Below are 22,926 nucleotides of genomic sequence, written 5' to 3'. Positions count from 1 at the left end.
TTTGGGGCAGTGGTCAGCTGTGGACTTCCCCTCAGTTCTCATACATGACCTAGCTTCCACAGACCTCAGGAGTGGCTCCACAATGAATGGTCACTTCCCCAGCTAGGATGGTCCAGTTCCCTTCTTTCAGGTTCAGCTTCCTTTATGCTGTCACCTGGAGGGCAGGTGTGAGTGGGTGTTAGGGAAGGAATTTTCCATACAGGTGGCCTAGTGAATAAGAGGCACACGTGTCCACCTTAGATTGTCTCAGAATCGCTGTCCCTACTGGAGAAGCCCTAACTCTGCCTCCACCCAAGTGGGTGAGCGTCACTGAGGAAAGAGGCAATGCCTAGCCCAGTTGGGCTTCTTTAATGACTTACCTTCCCCACCACATTCTGGATCATTTGCTTTTATGCATCCCGCATTTCTTCATCTTTGTTTTTCACAAGGATGTCCACTGTTAATGCCTCTGTCTAAGCTAAGCTCCTCCAGTTTGATGAGTTAGTGGACCGTGTCAAGTCTCTAACATTAGCCCCCATCCTACTGCTCTGTGCTCCCTTCCTGTAGGTGGCCTTTGAGTGTCCCTTCTGCTTGCCTTGCTTTGAGTGCTGGGCTAGATGTTAATGGGTATATGTTTCTGAAAGGCCTAAATGTAACCAACATATACTTTGTAGCACTCACACTTGGCTGCCTGAGTTGTCCTCCCTAAATGGGCATAGTTGAGATCCCTTCCTTATGCAGAAGGCGATTCTTTGGCCATTTCTTTTAGGCAGGTACTGGACAAATTCATTATGCTCTAAGTTGTGAGGAGATCGAGTCTTTATTTGCATTCATGCCCAAGCACAAATTCTGTGGAAAAATATATTAGAACAGCCACTCATCAAAGATCAACAGTGCTGAATTTAGAAGACCCATACAAGTGGGGTTTGCAAATGCTGATTCTGTTTCTGTAAGTGAGACCCAGCCCTCCTGTTAGTCATTTTTCTTTTTCCCCTCCCCAAACCACACCCTTTAAAAGCACTAAGGAATTTGAAGTACTAAAGCATCTTTTAGAATTTATGTGGTAATGAGAGAAGAAAAGATCCCTATAGCACACACACACACACACACACACAAAAAAAAAAAAAACCAACAACAAGAAACAAAGATAAAACAATTCTGGCATGGGTTTCTCATGTGATGGTTTAGCGAAGTGAGTCTGCTGGATAGATGTGCCACACATGCTGTAGAATATTCATCTTGTCGCTCTATGATATCCGTCTTTGTGTTTGGCATGACCGAGCCTTGGAGGTTATCATGAATGCCAGTTGTGTGAAATGAGCACAACTGACAGGATTTAAAGGCTAAATCTAACCTTTCTAATCCATCTATTCCCCATCCTGTGCCTTAGGCCATGCCTCTTCTGCTAGAATATACTACATCCTTGCTCCTGTGATGGGAGCTACAATAATTTCTTGAATGTCAATCAAAGCGTCCCTCCATGAGGAGTTGGAGAAATTCAACTTTCTCCTGCTGACTAGTGGAAAGGAGCTATAAATAATTTTCAGAATCAGTTGAGTGTTTGGTGTTTTTGTTACATGTGCTTAACATTTTCACTCCTTTACTAACTCAGAAATATAATTTATAGCCTTCTCCTCTTATGTTAGGTTATATTTTCTCTTACTATTCTAAATATAAAATATACCTAAATCAATTCATCAATAATTTATTATAAAATAATGTTGAATGACGGCTATGTGCTGGTTATCTTCTAAGTGCTAGCGAATGAGGAAGTTAGGAAATGGGTACAGGTGGTCAGTTAGGAACAGGGCGCCCCAAGCACAGGTGTCCTAAGATCATTTTTCAGTCTAAATAAGGGAGAATCAGTAGGAGCCAGGAGGGTGTCCCCTAAACCCAGGTGTCCCAACTCTATTTGTTAAACTGATCAAGCACAGTTGGTTAGAACCAGGAGGGTGCCCCTTATGCCCAGGAGCTGTTAGTTTATATATCAATCTGATTGAGAAACAGTAGGTTGGAGTCAGGATGCCCCCAACCCAATTAAAAATGGAATGTTCGGAATGTTCAGAATATGAACACAATAACAGACCAAAGCTTGGTCTGCGAGGACAAGCCAGGTAACATAGGACTCATTGGGCTTCAGTAACCTAGGAGACCCTACAGGCCACAACCAATCAGGATTGAGTCACTGAGCTTCAGCAAGAACAGTGAAATTCAAGTTATCTGCAAACTCTTCCCCATTTGATAGTTCTTTAGGACATTTAAAAACTACACCGGGAAGCCACTGAGATAAGATTAAAATATAATGTTTCCCGGGTCATATTTAAAATCAAATTGCTTGACCTACCTTTTCTATAGCTTAGTTATAAAATCAAACAGATGTGTAACTTTATTTGTTGGAGGTAACATTGATTTACAACACTGCATATAATTCAGAGGCAAAGGTTCACAGCTTTTAGATGTAAGTTATCACACCACATTCACCGCCAGGGTCCTCCACTGGAGTCGATTGGGCCCCTCCTTCCTCTGTACTCCATCTCTCTCCCCACCCTCTGGTATTGTCAATTTTATAGTCAGATTTCTATGGTTTGCTTTTGGTTTATTTTTGTCTGATCCTTTGTTTTGTTTCTCTATATTCCACATATGAGTGACACCATCTGATAGTTGTCTTTCTCCTTCTGACTTATTTTTCTTAGTATTATCCCCTACAGTTCCATGCATATTATTACAAGTTCCAATCAGCAAAAGACACGCAAAACACCAATAGCCAAACCCCCATTTCTTGCCCTCTACACCTATATAAGCCCCTACTCCTTGCCACCTCAGTGACTACCCGCTAGGGACCCTCTCTGTTCAGAGAGCTGTCCTGTGCTTCCTCTTATCTATCAATAAATTTCTTGCTTTGCTTTCTCTCATCTCGACATTGGATTCTTTCCTCAAGTTCTTTTCCTCGTTGAGATAAGCACCAAGAGAGCCCCCAGGGGTTCAATTTGAACTGTTCACTGGATATCCACATGGCAATAATGAACAGGCAGTTGAATACAAGTGACAGGAGTTTAAGGTGAGATTGGGACTGGAGAAACATATTCAAGTATCATTAGTGTAGATAATTTTAAAGACACCGTATTACATGACAGCCTCCATGCAGTGAGAGGGAAGAGAGGATAAAAGAGGTCTGAGGACTGAATTCCAGATATTTCCAAACTTTGAGGTTGGGAAGAACTTGGCAAAGAGGAGTGGCTACTGAAATAGAAAAAACTAAGAGACCAATGTTGTCCCAGAAGTGAGGGAAGAAATTGTCCGAGGAAGAGCCATCAATTTTGCTATCTGCTTCAGCTCAAGTAAGAGTAAGTATTGAGAAATGACCATTGGATTTGACCCTGGGATTTGGAAATCACTGGTGACCTTAACAAGAACACTTTTGGAGGAACAATGAATGGGAACAAAACTGGACTTGTTCTTGTATGCATAAATAAATAAACCTTTAAAAAAAACTGGACAAGTGTGGGTTCAAGAGGGAACAGAGAGACGAAACGGCAGCATTGTGTGTGGACAACTTTCCTGAGGAACTCTGTCGTGAAAGGGAGCATGAGAGAGCTGTAAGATCAAGGGAGGAGTCTTTATTACTTAAGATAGAGATAAAAGGGTATATGTGTATGCTGATGGGAATTTTCCAACCTCTAGAGAACATGATAATGATATAAGAAGAGATGGACTACTGCAAGCAGAAGTGGGTTGGGATCTGGTATACCAGTGGTGTGCTAAAGCAAACAAAATGTGCTGATACAGATATGGGGAGGTGAACTGGTAGGTTTGGTAGTGGGAGCCTTGGGAAGAGTAAGGGAAAAGGAAGGTGGAGACTTGAGGAGAAAGGAGGTGTGAGCAGCATTGGAGTAGAAGAGTGAATTGACCACATCAGTGTTTTTCACGCTTCCCTGTGCTTCAGAACCACCATGGGGGCTTATTTAAACACCCATTGCTGGTTTCACCCTGAAAGTTTCTGATGTAGTTAGGTCTGGGGAGATACCCAAGAATCTGCAATTTTCACAAGTGCCCAGGGGATGCTGGCGTTTTGGTCCAGAGACGAGACTGGTCTCTGGTCTGAGGAAGTGTGTTAGGATGGTAGCGGCAGCTTTAAGGGCCTTTTTGTGCCTTGTAGTTGTGCATGTAAAGTGAACTTCATTAGCACAGTTGTGTTTTTCTGTAGTCCTCTTCAGCAGCTCAAGAACTGGCAATAGAAAGCACAAAGTTGAACTGAGCCAGAAAAATATTGGTATCACCAGTATATTTGAGAAGCTGAAAATATTCTTTCTCCATCTTTTATGTGAAATAGAAAAGAGTATAGAATCTAAAATTAGGAGGAGAAAAATGAGTTTGTGGTTGAAATTCACTGTTATAGGACTTAGAAGTAAAATGAAGGAATATTCATCTCGGGCCTCATTTTGCAAGGGAAACACACTCTCCTTTCCCCTAAAGTGCCTGTTAACCACACCGTTTCTGTGATTTACTGAAGAACAAAATATTGAAAAACCAAAATTTGGTTATTTTGTATTTTATAAGATTACATCGATTACAAGCTGAATTTTATACTTATATTGTTCCTTCGGAATTTTCACATCCTCCTACAAAAATGAGTGTGACTAAGAGCCCTACATGCAGGGCATGAGCATTGGAAATGAAAACTCACCTGCGAGAGTAAGGACCACAGCTCACTAATCATAATAGAATAAAGAACTGACATTCATAATAAGGAACCACATAAGGCCTCCCTGGCGCAGGCACTTGAGCGCTGCACTGTGAAGCTGTCCTCAGGCTCTGCAATGCAGGTTCGATGCCGGCTGGCAAGAATCCCACATGGCGAAGCAGACCTCTCCTATCTCACCCTCTGCTCCCCTCAGCAGTGTATTCCTTCAGTCAGCCTGTTCTGTCCCCCGCTTTGTCTCCAGTGAATCCTCTCACCATCCCGCACATCTGGCCTGTAACCTAGTTCTTGTATAAAAATAAATAAATCTCTTTTTTTAAAAAGGAACCACATAAATGCAGACATAGTATATTAAGTATGAGTATAAAAATAGTATATATATTAAGCAAGCATTATATGCATTTGTAAAGTAACTGATAGTTTTCTTTTTATTAAAAAAACAGATTTTGTTGGAGCCAGGCGTGATCCAGGATGTGTTAGCAGCTGGCAGTCACCTCCAGTTGTTGGAACTTCTCAATTTATGTTCCCACTATCTCATCCAGGTATGTGAGCTTTGCCCCACGGATGCATTCTTCCTATTCCCTTTCCCTGCTGTCATAAGCTGTACCCCACCAGCAGCAGGTAAAACTAGTGCTTCCCAGGATGTGGCTCATGGTGACTGATTTTCTCCAGGACACGAGCTGAGAGGCTTCTGCATTTCTCAACTCCTATCACAGAACTCTGAGCCTTTCCTTCACCCTCTCTGTCTACCCCCTGTTCCCACTACCTTCAGGCAGCAGAGTGACTCAGCAACCTTGCACAGGGGTCACTGCAGCTGCCCAGGGAGATGATGTAGAAAGGATCCTGATTTGAAGCAATAGTGTTTGATTGCAAAATCACCACCAACATGAAAAGTGGGACAGTCTTTTCAGATTTCAGTAACAATAACTTGTATATCACGAAGTCATGTGTAATAATTTCCATGTGAACTTTCCAGGCAATGAATTCTGAAAAAATTGTAAGTGATCTATGCTTTTCTCCAATTTGCTGAAGTGGTAAGCAAAGGCTTTGAGATGGAGAGTGAGAGGAGACTGCTTGCTACCCACTGACCACCTCCTGTACATTCCTCCAATCCTCTAACAACTTTGCATATTTTCATAGGTGAAAAATCAGATTTGAAATGTACCGAGCTTGCCCGAGGTTATAAAGCTAGTGAGTGGGTCAACATTTCCAATTCCAAAGACCACTATTTCTTGTTGGATGAAACACCTTTGGTTAGACAGTAAGAGGTAGAACATCTCAGGCAGACAGCTGAGTCTCTTTTATATTTTACAGAGTTAAGTACTAATCTCTTCTATTGGAATTCTCTCATTTTCTCCACTGGTAGGAAGTTTACTTGCATTTCTTACATTATAATAGTGAAAATGAATTTTTTAAGTGATAAAGCCACACAATTTAATTCTACTATCATTGAATTGACATATGACACTATGTCATGACACTAGTAAGTAGAAATATCCCGTTTGTTTTCACCCAATTACTTTCTTTTCCTCCTAATCATTTTCTCTAATTCTAAATATGGCCTTTGTCCTTGAATTCTGCTGCCCACACCCACAAAAAAGCAAAGCTTTTTCCCATATATCATCTTATTTAATCTTCCCCAGCAACCTTGGGAAATAGGAACCAGTGCTTCCCAGGGAGATAGTGTGAGGAATGTCAGCCTTGCTCACCTAAGGAACAATTCAAATAGAGTATATGAAAGTTTTATCATTATTTCAGCGCATTTAATCTAACAGTAAATGTTTAACTATTTTGATCTTATTTTCCTTTCTTTTCCCCTCAATATTGTTGGGTGGTCTGGGAGAACTGTTTTTAATCCCTTTTTGTGAGTAGCAAATGGGAATACCATAGAAAGGTTACAAGATTTCAAAGGTCTATGTTTGACTTCTGAAATTGAAATTACTTGTATCTGACATTTCTACATCAAATATTGCAACCTGAGCTTTCAGCATCATCACCTAATTCACTTTTTCTGTGGCAGGTTGACAAAAGTTAAGTTACGGTGCTAATTATGATGCACATTAAATAGTGCATAATAATTTTCTTATAAATGCAAATTCAGGATGAACATTGGACATTCAAAGGTATTTTCTCACCCCATCAGATGAATTTGTTGAGATACCAAGTGACTGTGCATTTTTAAATTTAACTCTTGAAATTCATTCGTTTACTGAGGAAAAGGAGTAGCTTGCTTATAGATATATTTTATGGATAGTTAATTTATTAACAGGCTGCTTGAGCAGTGGTTGAAATTTTCACTTTCTTTCCACCACTATGTTTTCATTTCATTCTGTCATGTAACTTTAATTTGCTGTATTATTTGTGATGTTGCAAGATGTCCAAATTCTAGGAGGAAACTTTGACTATAAGAGAACCAAAACCATGTGTATGTAGAAACATTATGTCAGTCCTTTAAAAACTCATACTTGCTGTAGCCTAAGTTCGATCCCTGGCCAGGATGCTGACCCACATATGGCTGAGCAGACCTCTCCTGTCTCACTTGCTTCTCCCCTTAGCAGTGTATTTCAGTATATCCACCTGTTCTGTTCCCCACTCTGACTCTAGTGAATTTTTTCATCCCATCCTCCCACCTCTGGCCTACACCCTAGTTCTTCTCTGCATAAATAAGTAAATCTTAAAAACACACAACACACATACCTTTCTTTTAGAATTATAAAATTACCAGACTGGATCAGCTAGCTTTTGTATTTTGACACGGTCTTATAACAATACCTATTTGCAATTTTTTGATACAATTGCTCAGTTGATCTTTAATATCAATGGGATCACATTATAAAAAACAGTATTTTGTTAAAATGAAAAATCTTTTCTCTAGTACTTAAAATGCACATAGAAATTCTGCCCCATCGATTTAGAGTAATACAGTTTCCATGCTTGTTCAATACTTTGTCCAACTAGGCGTTTGTGAATCCATTCTCCTTGCTAGGATGTCTGGTATTTAGTTGTTCTCAAATACCATTATTTCTTGGGTTCTCTTCCAGAGGTGTGAAGACTTCTAATACCTCCTGTCGTTCTCCAGTGCTCATAAAAAGTCATGAACCCCTCGGCGACTCTCATTGAGACTCCCCTAAACCTCCCTGAGTTTCGTCACTATTAGGACCTGAAGTCTCTCTGTACAATCAAAGACTGTTGCTCCCGCAAAGTGAAATGATTCTTTGAGGTCACTACATGGGCTCCTTTCCCTTGCTTTCCCTCTGGCAGGAAACCTCAGGAGCAGTGTCGCTCTACAAGGATGAGGACAGTCTCTGAGTAAGTCTTCTAGGCTGTGAGACCGTCACCTTACTGATTTCTGTCCCAGGTCCTCTCACGGCCTGTCCTTAAGAACACACAGGTTCTCAGTGCATGTTTGTGGAATAAGCAGGGATCCTGGACAATGAAATGGATGCTTATAGGCAGGGGACGGGCAGTGGCTACAGCAACAGCCCTTCATCCCAAGATAGGGATTTAGCAACAACTGCTCAAGTGTGTATCCTTTCTCACACTCTCTGTGGCGAAATTCCACAGTCGTATGTAGCCTGTCGTGTTAGTGTATTGTTAATAAGCATGGCCGATCAGACTTTTACCAGCTAGTTGAGATCCAGTTCCAAATAAAATGTGTTTCTTTTCCTTTTTTTTCCTTCTGTTTTTCTTCCATGTCTACTGTGCTTTAAAAAAAAAAAATCATAAGAAAGATGCACCAGTTCATTAAAGGGTAATTGTCTTTAAAATAGGTCCAGTAAAACATGAAAATTATCTTTCTTTCAGAGTATACATGTTTTCATATATGCCATGTACTAGTTTAAATATTATGAAGGAGACTCTGCAGACCATCCTCAGGAGTGACAGGCTACAGATGTTGAGGTTTCAGTGTGTCTACTGGTTTACTGTATCCCTCGCATAAACATAAGCTTTTGAATCGTGTTTGTTTTCCCAAGCTCTGATTTCCCCTTTTTATAGATTAACTTCTGACATCTCCACTGAAATCCAGACTCAGTCTTAGGCACTTTCTTCCCCACCATGTCCAATCAGTTACCCAATTGGGTTGATTCTACCTCCCCCAAATACTTCAAACCTAATCCTTCTCTCTGCCACTATTTTTCTTGCCCTCTCTGACCTCTCACCTTTTTGGTTCTAGGTTATAATGGCTTCATAATATCTTCCTGAGAATTCTGCTGGTTTCTAGCCTCTGTCCATGTCAAACAACAGTCCCTAGAGCCATCATTATTTTTCTGGAAGAGAACCACTGAGGGCCTGTCAGTCACTGAGGGTTTTGCACAACAATTCCCATTTCCCCTCTGCTAAGTTACCCAATAGGCAGGTGATTTTTTTTTACAGTTGGAAAAACTTAAATTCAGTATTGATCTGGCTTTGAAAACCTCCGCCAGCTCATGATGACCATTCAGGATCATCGTTTTATCTACAAAAATCCTTAACCTCATTTCCAAGGCCAGAGCCTTTTCTCACCAGCCTGGTCTCCAGTCCTCGTGCCTTTTTTGACCTAACATTGTCCTTTCTTGTTGGGGCTTGCCATTATGGCAAAACACTAGGGGTAGAAAACCTTGGTGGCAGAGAGAGCCTTTTCAGGCTGCTTCAGATTGTACCATAGACAGGAGTAAAGAAAACACACACACACACACACACACACACACACATACATACCCTCTCTCCTGAAAGTGATGCCTAGGAGGCCCAGGCTTTGCTGAAAATATCTTTTTTGTCGTTATTGTTAAAAAAAAAAAAACAAAAACCATTTGTACATTTTTTAATCACCTCCCCCAAATAGCAAATAGTATATCCTCTTGTTGATGATGAAGAAGTGTTCTTTTCATTCAGGTATCAGCCTTTATTATGAAATATAACCTAAGTACAGTGATTTAAAAAGTCATCACAGAGCCTTTTTGAATAAGACCAGTAAAGTGGTGAATAATCCTTTTTGATAGTATACATTTTGTATCTGTTCCTAGGCAGCAGGTGGCAGTGTGAGTCCACCAGAATTCAGTAGTTAATTTAAAGCTAAAATAAGAAAAAATGAAAAGAAAAATTATTTATTTTGCTACATATTAGTCTTCTGACCTAATCAGTAAAAAAGTCATTATTCACACCACACTGGGCAATATGTATTGTAATTTTTAACAAATAATAGGAAACTGTTAATGTGTTCACAGGAAATACAGTTTTGTCTTGGGCTGCTGTGGTCATTTATCACTGCACTTTGTGAAATCACTCATTTGTTCTAATTTGAATGTAAATGACTCTAAGGTTTTACAAATAAGGTGACAGACTCACATAAATGTAATTGCAGGGTTCATCTCCCTCTTTTTATATATCACTCATTAGGTTATGAATTAAATACATCGTATTAAACCAGGGGCATGTCCAATGATGATATTGTAATGGCAAATTACTCTATGCTATTAGAGGTGTATTTTTTATTCATGGACATTAATTTGTCATTAAGCGGCATTAGTTTAGCACTTTTATGTGAAAGACGTGACCTGAAAGAGGAGACATGCTGCTGTGATGGGAGAGGAACGGGACACGAGGGCTCTAGGTAAAACATTTTATCACTGGTAGCAAACAGAGCAGGGGATTTGTTTCTCTTTTTTTCCCCCATTGGTTTTATTTTCTGCTTTTACAATTATAGAAGATCATTTACCCAGATTGAAGGTGGTATTCTATTTACAGTGTGCACATTGGGATGATCTAGTAAAGCAAAGCCAGAATTCTTATCATTAATCATTCAGAAGCCATGAATGAACTTAAAGGAAAAGGAAGAAGAGGTGGCTTTTTGCCTCTGTGAAGATGCTTATGTCGCATCCCTCATCTTCATTTAGTTTCACACTACGTGGACCTCGATGAGAATTAGTCGTTCTCTCTCTTCGCTGAAGGCACAAAGGTTTAAAGAATGTTGGTTATTCTCTCCTGAGGGTATTAGGAAGAAATCTGGGTATTCTGTTCTTATTTTTGCAATTTTGATGTTCTTTTGCTAAGAAAACATTTTTCCACTTTTAACTTTGAGCTGCATTGGAAGTATCTTCACAGAAACTGAAAGTAAAGGACTGCTGTTTTGCATCAATTTTCTCATGGGTTAATGTGGTTGGAAATGTCTTGCAGGCCCCAGTTACTGTGGGGCTCTTGGCAGGCACCATGTCTTACAAGTCTTTATTATTTCGTATCCCCTCCTTCCCTTCACATTGCATGAGCTCAGTATGTGTACTAGTCAGCTTGCGCTGCTGTAACATAATACTCAAGGCAGTGATTTAAACAACAGAAATTTGTCCATCACAGTTCTGTCACAGGGACTGGAAGTCTTAGAGCAACATGCCAGTGTTTTTGGACTCTGGTGAGGGCTCTCTTTCTGGCTTATAGGCAGATGCCTTTTTGCTGTGTTGTCACATAGGCAGGGAGTTGGGGGATGAAAGAGAGAGAGACAGAGAAAGAGGGTAGAGCTTCAATATATAAATTTTGGGAAGACAGGGGTCAGTCCATACCAGTATATATATGCAGGGAATGAAAGCTATATCCCTTCAGCATTTTTTCCCGCTTTTTAAATATTGACATATTAAACTATAGGAAGAAAAATAGAATAAGAAATCAGTCTTCCATTAATTTTGCACATTAAATGTATTTTTTTAGTTGAAAACACTTTCTATGGGGCTTGCATTTGGCACTATGAATTGTGTATATTTTACAATGTGTAATAGATGATCATGTTTAAACTAAGTAATACTACAGTGACTTATAGGAGGTTATCTCTTCCAAACAATGTATTATTATAAATTTAATTATTAAATTAACAGTATCTCCTAAATACATAATATATAGTGGGTGTGTTGAATAAAATAATTTATCCTCAAGGTTGAGGAGTTATAACTCATGCTCTTTTTTTCTCTAACACTGAGCTATTTTTTCCACATTTAGATAAGACAAATGATTGTGCCAGCATATATATTTAATATGCCCTTAATCAAATATACTATCTGTGTGCTTCTCCATACTTCAGTAGAGCTGATATTGTTGTATTTGGAGAAAGTTAAGGTATAAAGTTTGGAAAATATATTACAAATGGTTTAATCTTTTGAATTTATTTTTAATCAGTGAAAATGATCAGAAAGCATAGAAATGTATCAGGACTATCAAATCATAGCCAACTGCTAATTATTTGTTCTGATCAAGAGTATTTGCTATCTGGCATGGGTAATCCAGAATGTCATATCTGCCAAATATCATTAATATTTGGCTCTGAAATGTATCATCAGATCTTTTAGTAGCCATTTTAGGATCCCAATTAATTTTTTTCATATGCTATTATGTTGGCTTTTATTCCCTAAGCCACACCAAAGGATGTCAGTAAGTGACAGCCCAGAGGCATGCTGTCTGGCGAGGGAAGTCACTTTTAGTCATTTTAATTCGTTATGTGGATAATCTAGTGTTGACTAGCTCTTCACAGCTCTTCAATGGGAGTTTTCAAAGTACAGAAAGATTATCTGAAAGGATTTTTCTAATAGTAATCTACATTCCAAGTTAACTGTTGTTAACTGGGCAATCTTAAAATCACTTTCAGCTTATTTTTCTCAAAATAAAAGAATATAATGTCTCCACAGTTTTATTAATGCTAGAGCTAGAATCAATAAACAAAACAAACAGATATCAATCTCATTTAATTACATTATTCTTACTTGGAAGTTTGGGGCATTTAAAAGAAAATCTTTCATTTGAGATATGGATCCAACCATCCCGTCCTCCACCTGCAAACATTTCTACTCATAATTAAATGTCTGCCCTCTTTCTAAGCCTGAGCAGCCTCTCTGCTCCTTATCCCATCAGGAGCCTCCTATATTTCCCCTGGTTTTAATACCTCCTTCTCCACTGTCACCTTTCTTTCATTTTTAAATTAGGATCAATGAGGTAGGAGAAACTTTTCTTTTCTTAGTGCAGTACTGCACCCCTCTTTCCACTCACTACCAAGCTGTGATCAGTGCCTGCACTTCCTTACCATCTATTCATTCTTCAAACCTATTGAACTTAGTCTCCAGACTTCATTATTCCTCAAAATCCATTCCAACAAACGACACTAAATCCTCCTAATTGTTAAGCACGGCTAGTCTTTCTCAGTATCTTAATGTGACCACCCCATAACATTTTAACACAGGTAGCTCTACTTTTCCCTGTACCTCTGCTTTCTTAAGATGGTCTCCTGGTTCTCCTTTCTTTCAGCTCCTTTATAAACTCCATCTCCATCAGCTCCAGGGAATGGTGGTTCCTCATTTGTTTTTAGGTATATGACAAGGTTTGGTTATCCCTGCCTCCTCTCCTAACTCCAAAACTCTTTGTCCCACCAACATTTCCACTCAACATACCACATGCATCACAAATTCATTTGCACCCAATCTCACACGCCTGCTCCTCCTTTCCATCTTTGGTAAGAAACCACCACCCCTATAATAACTCAAATCAGAAACCTTAGCGTGATCTTACATTCCTCCATGATCTCTTGAATCCTACTAAATTTTATTGAATTAGTCTCTTAAACTCTCAATTACGCCTTCTCTTTCTCTTCATCATCACTGATATCATTCAGGTCTGCATTATTTTTCCTGAACGTTCTCGCAGCAGCTCAGCTGTGCTCCCTGCCTGTTTAACGCTGGTCATTACTTTGCTGTACAATCTAAGTTATTTTTCTGGCTCACAAAACAATTTGTTTCTCTAAAACTCCAGATCAGTTCCCATCCACTGATTACAGACTAGGTTTACAGACTTGTCTTTTCCCTTTCTTGTTTCACTATTTGCCATGTTCTTACCATACCCAAGGAGTGTGCTTTCTCAACTCTACACCAACTGCCTTGTTGGGTATTTCCTCATGGATATCTCACAGTGCTGTGCCCTTTCTGAGTGTGAACATGAGCTGGAAACCCAAGAGTCATCAAAAATGTTCTGCCTTCTTGTGCCCCACGTATACTATCACTAAGATTTTTTAACTCTCTTCTCTTAAACTTTTTTTTTTAAATACACTAATTCTTTATAGCAGATTTAGGCTTACAACAATATTGAGAGGAAGGCACAGAAATTTCCCAATACCCAGTCCCCACAATGCATAACCACCCCCATGATTAACATCCCCCACCAAAGTGGTTATTTGTTGCAATTGATGAACCTAGATTAGTATATCATTATCATCCAGAGCTCATGGTTCACATTAGCATTTATTCTTGGGGTTTTACAAATATATAAGGACATGTGTCTACCACTATAGTGTCATACAGAATAACTTCACTGCTCTAAAAATCCTCTGTGCTATTTACCCCTCACATTCCTTACCTCATCCCCGGCAACCACTGATCTTTTCACTGTTTCCATAGTTTGCCTTTTTCCAGAATGTCAAATAACTGGAATCTTATAGTGTGTAGCCCTTTCAGATTGGCTTCTTTGGCTTGAAAATATGCATTTAAATTTCGTCTATGTCTTTTCGTGACTTAATAGCTCATTTCTTTAGTGCTGAATAATATTCCATTGTCTAGTTGTACTACACTTTCTTTACCTACTAAAGTACATCTTGGTTGCCTGTAAGTTTTGGCAATTATGAATAAAACTTCTATAAATATCTGTGTTTTGGATTTTCTCTGAATCTCCATAACTTTTGAAATCTCTTTCAATCTCTGTTACCACAGTCTTAATTTGAATCCTCATGACTTATTTCCAAAAGAATCTTCCTACTAACCAATCAATCTGCCTTCACTCTTGACTCATTCCAAAATTTTATTTGACTGATTTTTCTAAGTTTTAAAAAATCCATTCAAAATTCTGATTGATTAAAAAAAATTACAACCCAATCATGTCACACTGTTGCTTAAAATGCATTCATTGTTCATTGTTTCACCATATCCTTTAGGATATGGTGCAATCCTCTTAATTAGGCACACAGGCTCCATCATTATGATAAAACCTCCTATCTTCTTAGCTTTAAAATACAAGCAAAGGGCCTCCCCAGTGGCGCAGCGGTTGAATGCTGGGTTGTGAAGCTGCCCGCAGCCTCTGCAGCACCGGTTCGATCCCCGGCTGCCGGGTGAGGGTCCCACATGGCACACAGACCTCTCCTGCCGCCCCCTGCTCCCCTCAGCAGTGTACTTCGGTCCTTCTGCCTGCTCTGCTCCCCGCTCTGGCTCTGGTGAATTCTCTCACCCTCCCGCGCTTCTGACTGTACCCAGTGCATGTATAAATAAATAAATAAATAAATCTTTAAAAATAAATAAATAAATAAATAAATAAAATACAAGCAAATAAAAAACAACTTTACTACAAACATGCTGTGCCACAGTCATGTGTACTTCCTGCATTTCCTGTACTTAAACCTCTTTGTATGAAGCCTCCTTCTCTGTGGGTTATTCTTCCCTTGCTTTGTCATCTTATAAATTCCTATTTAACCTTCAAGTACTTGTTCATGTTTTATCTCCCCTTCCAGAGTTGTCTGATCAATCCACCTAGTTGGAGTTAGACTTCCCTGCTCCTCATTAATTATGGGCAGTCTTCCGGGGTGCTGATCACACCATATTGTTTGTGTTGATTTACTTATCTATCTCCCCATGATATAACTTCATGTTCCAGAGTTCTGTGACCTTGGGCAAGTTACTTAACCTCTTTGCCCCCACTCCTCTTCTGTAAAACACAGATATGGTATCCTATATATAATCTACCTCTTAGGGGTGTTGGAGGATTCAATGAGATAGTGCTTGCAAAGTATCCCTCAATGCACTACTCTACCTGAAGTGCCCTAGAAACCGGAGCCAATAGAATGGAATGCTTCACTTGTGAATTTCTTTATTAATTCCACAGTTATCTTCCTACCCACTCTCCTCACTCCTGTCTCCTCTCAGTCCTGGAAATGTCAGTACTTTACTACCTACTTCCAATCAACAACATATTGGACAAGTCTGTTCCTGAAAATTTTGGAAATAATCACATTCTGCAAAAGGTATTTTTTTTCTCAGCTACTACTCCTTAATATGCAGCAGTACCTGTATTGTTTTTAGTAAGTCCCAAATAAATGAACTATCACTTCTCCCTGCTTCTGAAATATGATAACCTCATACTGAAATTGTACTTTAATAAATAATAAAATCAGTGCTATTAAAAGTAATACATTACATGGTACCAATGCTTTGTAGTTAAGAAGTTTTGTTTTGTTGTTTCCCATGTCCCTCCTGTAAATAAAACATCTTTCCCATCATCATATACAGACTCCACAAAACAACTGAAAAACCTTTCATTCTGAGCACTGCATAGTAGTTGCTTAGAAAGGAATGTTATTTGAGAGTTCTCTATGATAAAATGTGCCACGAGAGTTCCCTATGATGGAATTTTTTTATAATAAAGTTGCCTGCTGTCCTGCAAAGCTCCCTGATTAGGAAAAATAAATGCAGTGTATCTGTTTAAAAGAAGAACAATATAAGTTATTCCTTGCTGGGAGAGTGTTATCCGCATATCTGCCTCTTGGAAGCCGTTCTTCTCTAGACTTCTCCTGTACTTCCTTTCTCAATCTCTGTCCACTAGTATCCTTTCAAGCTGGCTATTGACCTTTACATAACTGCACACTGAGTTAGGGACGGGTGCATAGGCCCTGGAAAATGCCTGCCTGTGTCTTTGATTAGACTTTCAGTACACCAGCCTCAACCCCATATAGTCAGTATAAAGTTTACCCACTACAGAGCAGAGAGGAGCTGAGGTCATGCAATTATATAATTTTCCTGGTGAGAGTTATTCCTATATTCACTCAAATGCACACTCCATACCCAGTGGTTCTTAAATTTGACCATGCATAGAATCACCTCAATGGCTGGCTAAAACCCCATTCCCAAAGGTGTGAGGAGGAGCCTGAGAGATTCCCAGGTGATAGTGATGTTAGTGATCTGGGGACCACAATTTGAGGACCACTGTTATAGCTGCTGTTGCCACACCACTGCACATCAGTTACCTGCCTGTTAAGTCACTGAGAAGCAGATTTGGACGTGTCACTATATTGAGATAAATTTGAAGTTATTCTAGTTTGTACTTACAAGAATCTTGTTGTTTTTAGTCTGTCATAGCATTCAAAATGTAAAAAATGAAAACAATACAGATTTGAAAAATAACTAACTTCCAACCCTCATTTTTACGTAAAATCATGAGAATGTGTATAGAACTGAAAGGTTACTGAGAGTGCACAGTTGGGTTAATTTTCAGCCCTCTGTCTTTGCTTACCAGAACTAAGAAATATGTCGTTATTACTTCTACACTATTATTTTTTAAAACTTTAACCTGATTTTTGCCTCTCATAGTTCAAGAAGTTTGCAGTTATTAAAATTTTAGTTATATAGCCCTTATTGCCCAGATAGTCTATTTTCAATTAACAAGAGAAACATACATTAATTTCCTCTGCATAACCCGTAATTCAGTGGTAATAGCCTAAAGTGCTGAGGCAGCTTTAGTAAACTTCACAATAGCATTTTGCAGCACATGGCAACTGGGGCCAGAATTATTAGTTGATGACGATGGCTGTGTCTTTTGCTTCCTTCCTACTGAATTTCCAGCTTACTATAGACTTTGCCAAGGAACAATATAAAATTATTCATGAGTCTTGGATATTATGCATACAATTGATTATGAAAATGTACGAGTAACCTAATTGTAGAATTCCTCTGTTATACAGCACAAATATATTTAAATAGGCCTTCAAAGACTCTAAGAATTAGAGCATGCCAGGTTTTTTTCTTGTATTTTTTGAATTGCTGCTAATATTTTGTTTTAGTTTAATCAAATTGTACTATATACATATTTATATCAATATATGAATATGTAGTAGTTGTTTCTTATAGTTGTTCAGATGTATTTATGTGTTTGTACACAAATAACCCATATAACTCTATTTCTACAGGTAAAAACATCTGGTTTTACATTATTTTTCATATCACAAGTAATGTGGCTTGCATTGTCAATGAACTGCTCATTTTTTCTTCCATAACAATTAGACTTTATCCTATCGATGGTAATATATTATGGAGAAAACTTAAAGACTCTTCTATATGCTTGATATTTATAAAATAATTTTTTCCTCCATGATTCGTTCCGGGGCTATAAAAGGTTTGGGTTTTGTTTATTTGTTTCATCATGTTCCAGTGGGCCAGCCCTCGCCGCACATCCACAACAAAGCCCTTAATGTTTGCTCTAGTCCTGAGTACAATCCTTTTCTGCAGCACCAGGTCGTGTAGTCACGTAATACCTTGATTTATAACTAGGTTGTAATCCAAATAGGAAACAGGTGGAATTGCAACTGGGTATGGTGCCTTGGATATTAATGGCTTGGCTCAGCAGTGGAATTTCTAAAGCTGTATACACTTTTTTTTGCCTTAATTATGCATTCATTAAAAGCTTTTTTACCCAACAGAATAAAGTAAATATTTTTTGATCTCCATAGTGTGCTCCCAGACTGTAGATTTGCACAGCAGGGTCTTGATAATCTGAATAAATTGTATTTCCCCAAGGAGTTTATTTTCGAATAAGGTCATAAAAAAATGCAGCTCCTTCATCCTTAGATTTCTCCATTTGCCTTTTGCTATGTGTAATATCGAGCATGGGAACCAGAGAATAATATAGTAATACATACTTGGTGATGATACAGTATCATGTCTCAATCTGCTCTCCTTGTTTATCTATGCTAAAATGATTTTAAGTACAAAAGAAATAAATGATTTTACATGCCAACCATGATTTTTGTTGATATCTGTGGAAAAAGAGTACATATTAGGCAATTTTTTCCCCTTACCCATTCACTAAGTAAAATTTCTAACTTTATAGCTGAAGCATCCTTGCTAGCATTTTTAAATGGGAATAATAATAATGATAAGATAGCCACTGTATATTGAGCATCTACTATGTGGAAGATATTTTACACATATCAAGGACTCATCAGCAAAAATCACTTTCCCCATTTTTTAGATGAGAAAATTAGATTCAAAGAGGTTTGCCACCTGCTGAGGCAATCGAGATGAGTGAACTTCAAATCCTATACTTTTCCTACTACTCTAGTGTACTAAAGATGCCACAGATTATGACTTAGTGAAAGAGACAAGGAAAATATAAAATTATAAATCCAAATAAATATATAAAACCAGTTAAATTTAAAATTTTTTCAGAGTCGTAAAGAATGAAATGGTAGTATAGCTGATATTGAATGGTAGACTAAAAATGGCTACCATTATTCATGTGGTTATGAAAAGTTTAGTTAATAACTTTATATTTCTTTCCCTCTCAGTTTGGATTGCCATATTTATTTCTAGTGTGACTAACATTCTAGGCATGTATTTTAAATATTTTAAATTATTTGAATATTAAATATATATCAAAATATAGCATATTAAAATAATAATACATTTATTTAATATTAAATAAGCTATTTAAATATCAAGTACTAGAGAACATTTAAGAATTTTTAGAGGAACAGGACAATCTGTGATTTATGTTAAACTGAAGACCAAAACAGGAAGCAAAATTTTTTAACAGTCTGATTTTTTTCTCACCCGTGTACTATCCAGCAATCAAAATTGAGTAGCCTCTTTGTGAATCCAGAATGGGAAACCTAAGAAGTACAGATACAGGCCCTACCTTTACGCATTACTGGAGAGAAACTATGTAATCACTGACAAAGGATTAGACCAATAATACAAGTAGAGTTAGAAGTCAGAAGAGGGAACAGTCCTTCTAGCTTCAGTGGCCTGACTTTCTTAAGAAATGGAATCTGGGGCCTTCTTCTTGGTGCAGGGCTTAAGTCTCATCGCTATCAAGCTGTCACCAGCCACTTTGGTTTGATCCTCTGACTGGGGAACTAACCCTCATGGTGCAGCAGACCTCTCCTGTCTGGTCCACTGCTCCCCCTCAGCAGTGGATTTCAGTAGATCCGCCTGTTTAGCTCCCTGCACCGTCTCTGGTGAATCCTGTGACCCCCTCCCCCACCATCCCTGGCTTACACCCCAGTTCTTGTATGCATAAATAAATAAAAATTTAAAAAAGCATTTATAATACAGAATCTCCTCATTATTACTAGCTTTTTAAGAGGTCTTGTGTGCAGTTAGCATTTAGAGAATTCTTAAATCTCAGATCATTTATTTGAGAGCATCATTCTCGGTTAACTGTAGGAGATGTAATCACTCTGCTCAGTTGTGAAATCATACCTGTAACCAAGCTGTCCTTTCCACTTTCTACTTGAAGTCACAGATGTGGCTTGTAAACTGTTGCTTTTTTGATTTGCATTTCCCTCATGATAAGGGACGTTGAACATTTTTTCATATGCCTGTTAGCCATTTGCATTTCCTCTTTGGAGAAATGTCTTTTGAGTTCTTCTGCCCATTTTTTGACTGGATTGTTTATTTTGTTTTTGTTTGTTGCTTTTTTATCATATATAATCCAATAAGTCGTTTTTCAATTATAATCTGTGATAAGGGCATTATGACAGGATACATAAGATGCAACAACTTTTTTTTACTGGTCTTTCCAGGAATATTTTACTAGTTGGAAGAGATCTGCATTAATAGGTTAGTGGCAAGTTACTTGGTATGTGACAGAGGGCTTGAAGAGGGAAGCATTAGTATTCAATTACAAAGGGCTCCCAGGTCTGACTTGGTGCTTGGTCCCTGGAAGTAGGTACCACAATCTTTCTATTTCACTTTAATTAAGATTCCTGAAATCAAACCTACTAGCTTTATATGCAGAATGGGTATGTCAGAATGGGAAGAAATTTGGGAGTAGTTTTTAAAAAAGATTTTTTGGCTTCCATAACAACAGTGACTTTTCAAATAGAGGATCCTTAAAATATGATGTAATATCAGCATTATATAATACAGCCTCAAGCTGCTTGTATGCTGTTACATGTCTGCTGTCACATCAAGTTTCATGTATGTTATTACAAGACCACATTTCTGTGGCAAAGTATTGATGTGATAATTCAGGTGACATTTTGTCGGGGGTGTAAATGAAGGGCATCAATAATTGGAAATGATACGTAATTATGGTGAAACACAGTATTGTTAAAATGGTCATATTAGTTGAATGTTATTAGATAAATCTTCAGTCTTCATCATCAGGCAAAATGTAGGAAATGAATGGTGTTACTTTTACTTTGAACTTGAGAGAAGTTTATTATCTTGAACCAAAGTCATAGTTTGCCAAAGTGAGAGTACATATTGTTGATGCTTTTCTTCTTTCCACAGGTCCACAACATTTTCAGAACTAGATGAAGCTACAAGAGAAATAGGTGTTATTAAAGCTGTGTAGTTCACGGGTATCTTTACTATTACATAAAAGATTCTCTATCAGATTTCCAAATCTTGTCAGTTTGCTAAGGCGCCTAGATTTGAGGAAAAGTATTTGTGAGGAAGATATTTGGAAAGTCTGTAGTAGATGCAGTCATGAGACGACTGTCTGTGTTCTGTGTAATTCCAGTGGCAAGGCTATTACTAAACTACAGTGCTGAATGGGCAAGAGATTCCTGACAGGCCAGGGGATGTCTGGGTGTGGATGAAATGAAGATAGACCACATATTAGAAATACACATCCTGGACTCTCAGCTTGTGTCACCGTTGCAACATCTCCACACACACCTCTTGGCTGCGGCATATATATGTCCAGCTGTGGCTTATGTGCAGTGCCTATGCAGACCCTAACTAAAAAGGCTATGCTTTAATTCTCCAACTCAAGAAAGGATGTTGGGCTGCAAATGAGTCTGGGTGACATTTGTTCAGACATAGTTTTAAATCTGCTCTAAATTACAATATAAAGTAAGTCTTGTATGAACTCTGGCCACACAGTATTAGTACTTACTTAACTGGGATGTTGAGAAACACATCCTAATTGATGGCCATTCACTGTGCTACAGATGAGAACCACAAGGAGATATCACAGAGGCTGCCTCCCATCCTTCTCTGCTGCCTCCCCTGCTTGGGAAGGCTGGTGGAACGGCCACAGGAGTTATTCACGGCCACCAAACTGCCCTCCTTCCTTCCACCCATGTCTTCATAACCTGATGCTTTGCTTCACAGTTGTAATTAATTTGAATGTAACTCAAAATATGACCATATTTGCCGTGTGCATGCTATCTTTTTTGCTAGCATATTCAGTAGTGAATCTGGGGAATAACCATTTTAATGATCTAATTAGGAGAATTGGCCACACAGAAAGACTGCATTTGGAGACATACATAGTTAAATAAGTATTGCAGGCTGAAAACTGGTGTTTATTCCATAGCTAGTATAGTATTGAGAACACATTTTATGGTTCTTCTTCTGCTATTTAACTTGTCATTCATGCTATAAGAAACAAATAGAAGGGAAGAAGAAGCAAAAAAACCCTAAACCAAAGGAAAATAAATACTATTTTTGAAGATTCCCCAAAGAGCAACAATGTATGCACCATAATTCTGAATAGAAACTAAATTTCAAGTGAAAATCAGTGTGACAGGAATGAAATCTTTTTAGAAAATAAGATTTTCCTTTTACTCAGGAGTTTCTTGTTGCTGACTTATAATTTCCATTTAAAACCACTGTCTGGGAAACTTGGATTTTGAAGTCACATAATGTAAGAGTAAGAAAACCATCTCTTAATTAGGACAAAGCATCATTTGAAAAGGTACTGATCTGAATTGGCATTTGATAGAGGAAATCATTCTCTCTTGGCTGGATTGAAATTTTGGCTGGATTGAAATACTGTTTTTAACAGCAGATTGAGATCTTGTTCTTTAACAATATAGTTCACTTGTTCATGAACACTGTGAACGCTAATGAGTATTACCAGTTTTTTTACACATAAAACTGAATGGCCACTGGCCTTACCATTTGTGTGTGTGTGAGTGTGTGTGTGTATGTGTGTGTGAATGCCAGGAAGAGAAAGGAAAGATGAGGGAAGCCACTATGGTATGAAATGGTATGAAAAATGACCTGATGATGTTTTAAATTGAGTAGACATGTTGGAAAAAAGGCCTGTTCTCTTTTTGCTGAGTTATAACTATACAGAAAAATCTCGTGGACTTTCATTAAAATCACATATATTGACGATCTGCTCCTTGCTAGGTACAGAGACAAAATACAGTCTTTCACACAAACAAGTTCAGATTTAGTAGGCAGATCTATAATCAAAGGGTGCATACAGCAATCTTTGTTATGCTAGAAATCTACAGAGGGGGACCTCCC

The 22,926-nt window shown here is 38.3% G+C and overlaps 1 protein-coding gene across 7 annotated transcripts in view; it reads left to right on the top strand.

Annotated features, from left to right (window-relative positions):
- KLHL32 (kelch like family member 32) overlaps positions 1-22,926 on the top strand; it is a gene marked incomplete at both ends in the record, with an annotated part of 142,699 nt that overhangs the window by 54,810 nt on the left and 64,963 nt on the right. For 5 of the 7 annotated variants that reach the window (XM_084229082.1, XM_084229086.1, XM_084229084.1 and 2 more), the window contains one exon: positions 5,122-5,220. The exons of the other annotated variants lie outside the window; for them this stretch is intronic. In XM_084229082.1, coding sequence (XP_084085208.1) covers positions 5,122-5,220 — 99 coding nt within the window. The remainder of the gene's footprint in view (positions 1-5,121; positions 5,221-22,926) is intronic. 7 annotated transcript variants of the gene reach the window in all.

This window comes from Talpa europaea, assembly GCF_964194135.1.
Source record: "Talpa europaea genome assembly, chromosome: 2".
NCBI lineage: Eukaryota > Metazoa > Chordata > Mammalia > Eulipotyphla > Talpidae > Talpa > Talpa europaea.
Note: the sequence above shows the minus strand (reverse complement) of the source record. Positions and strands in the feature narration are given on the sequence as shown.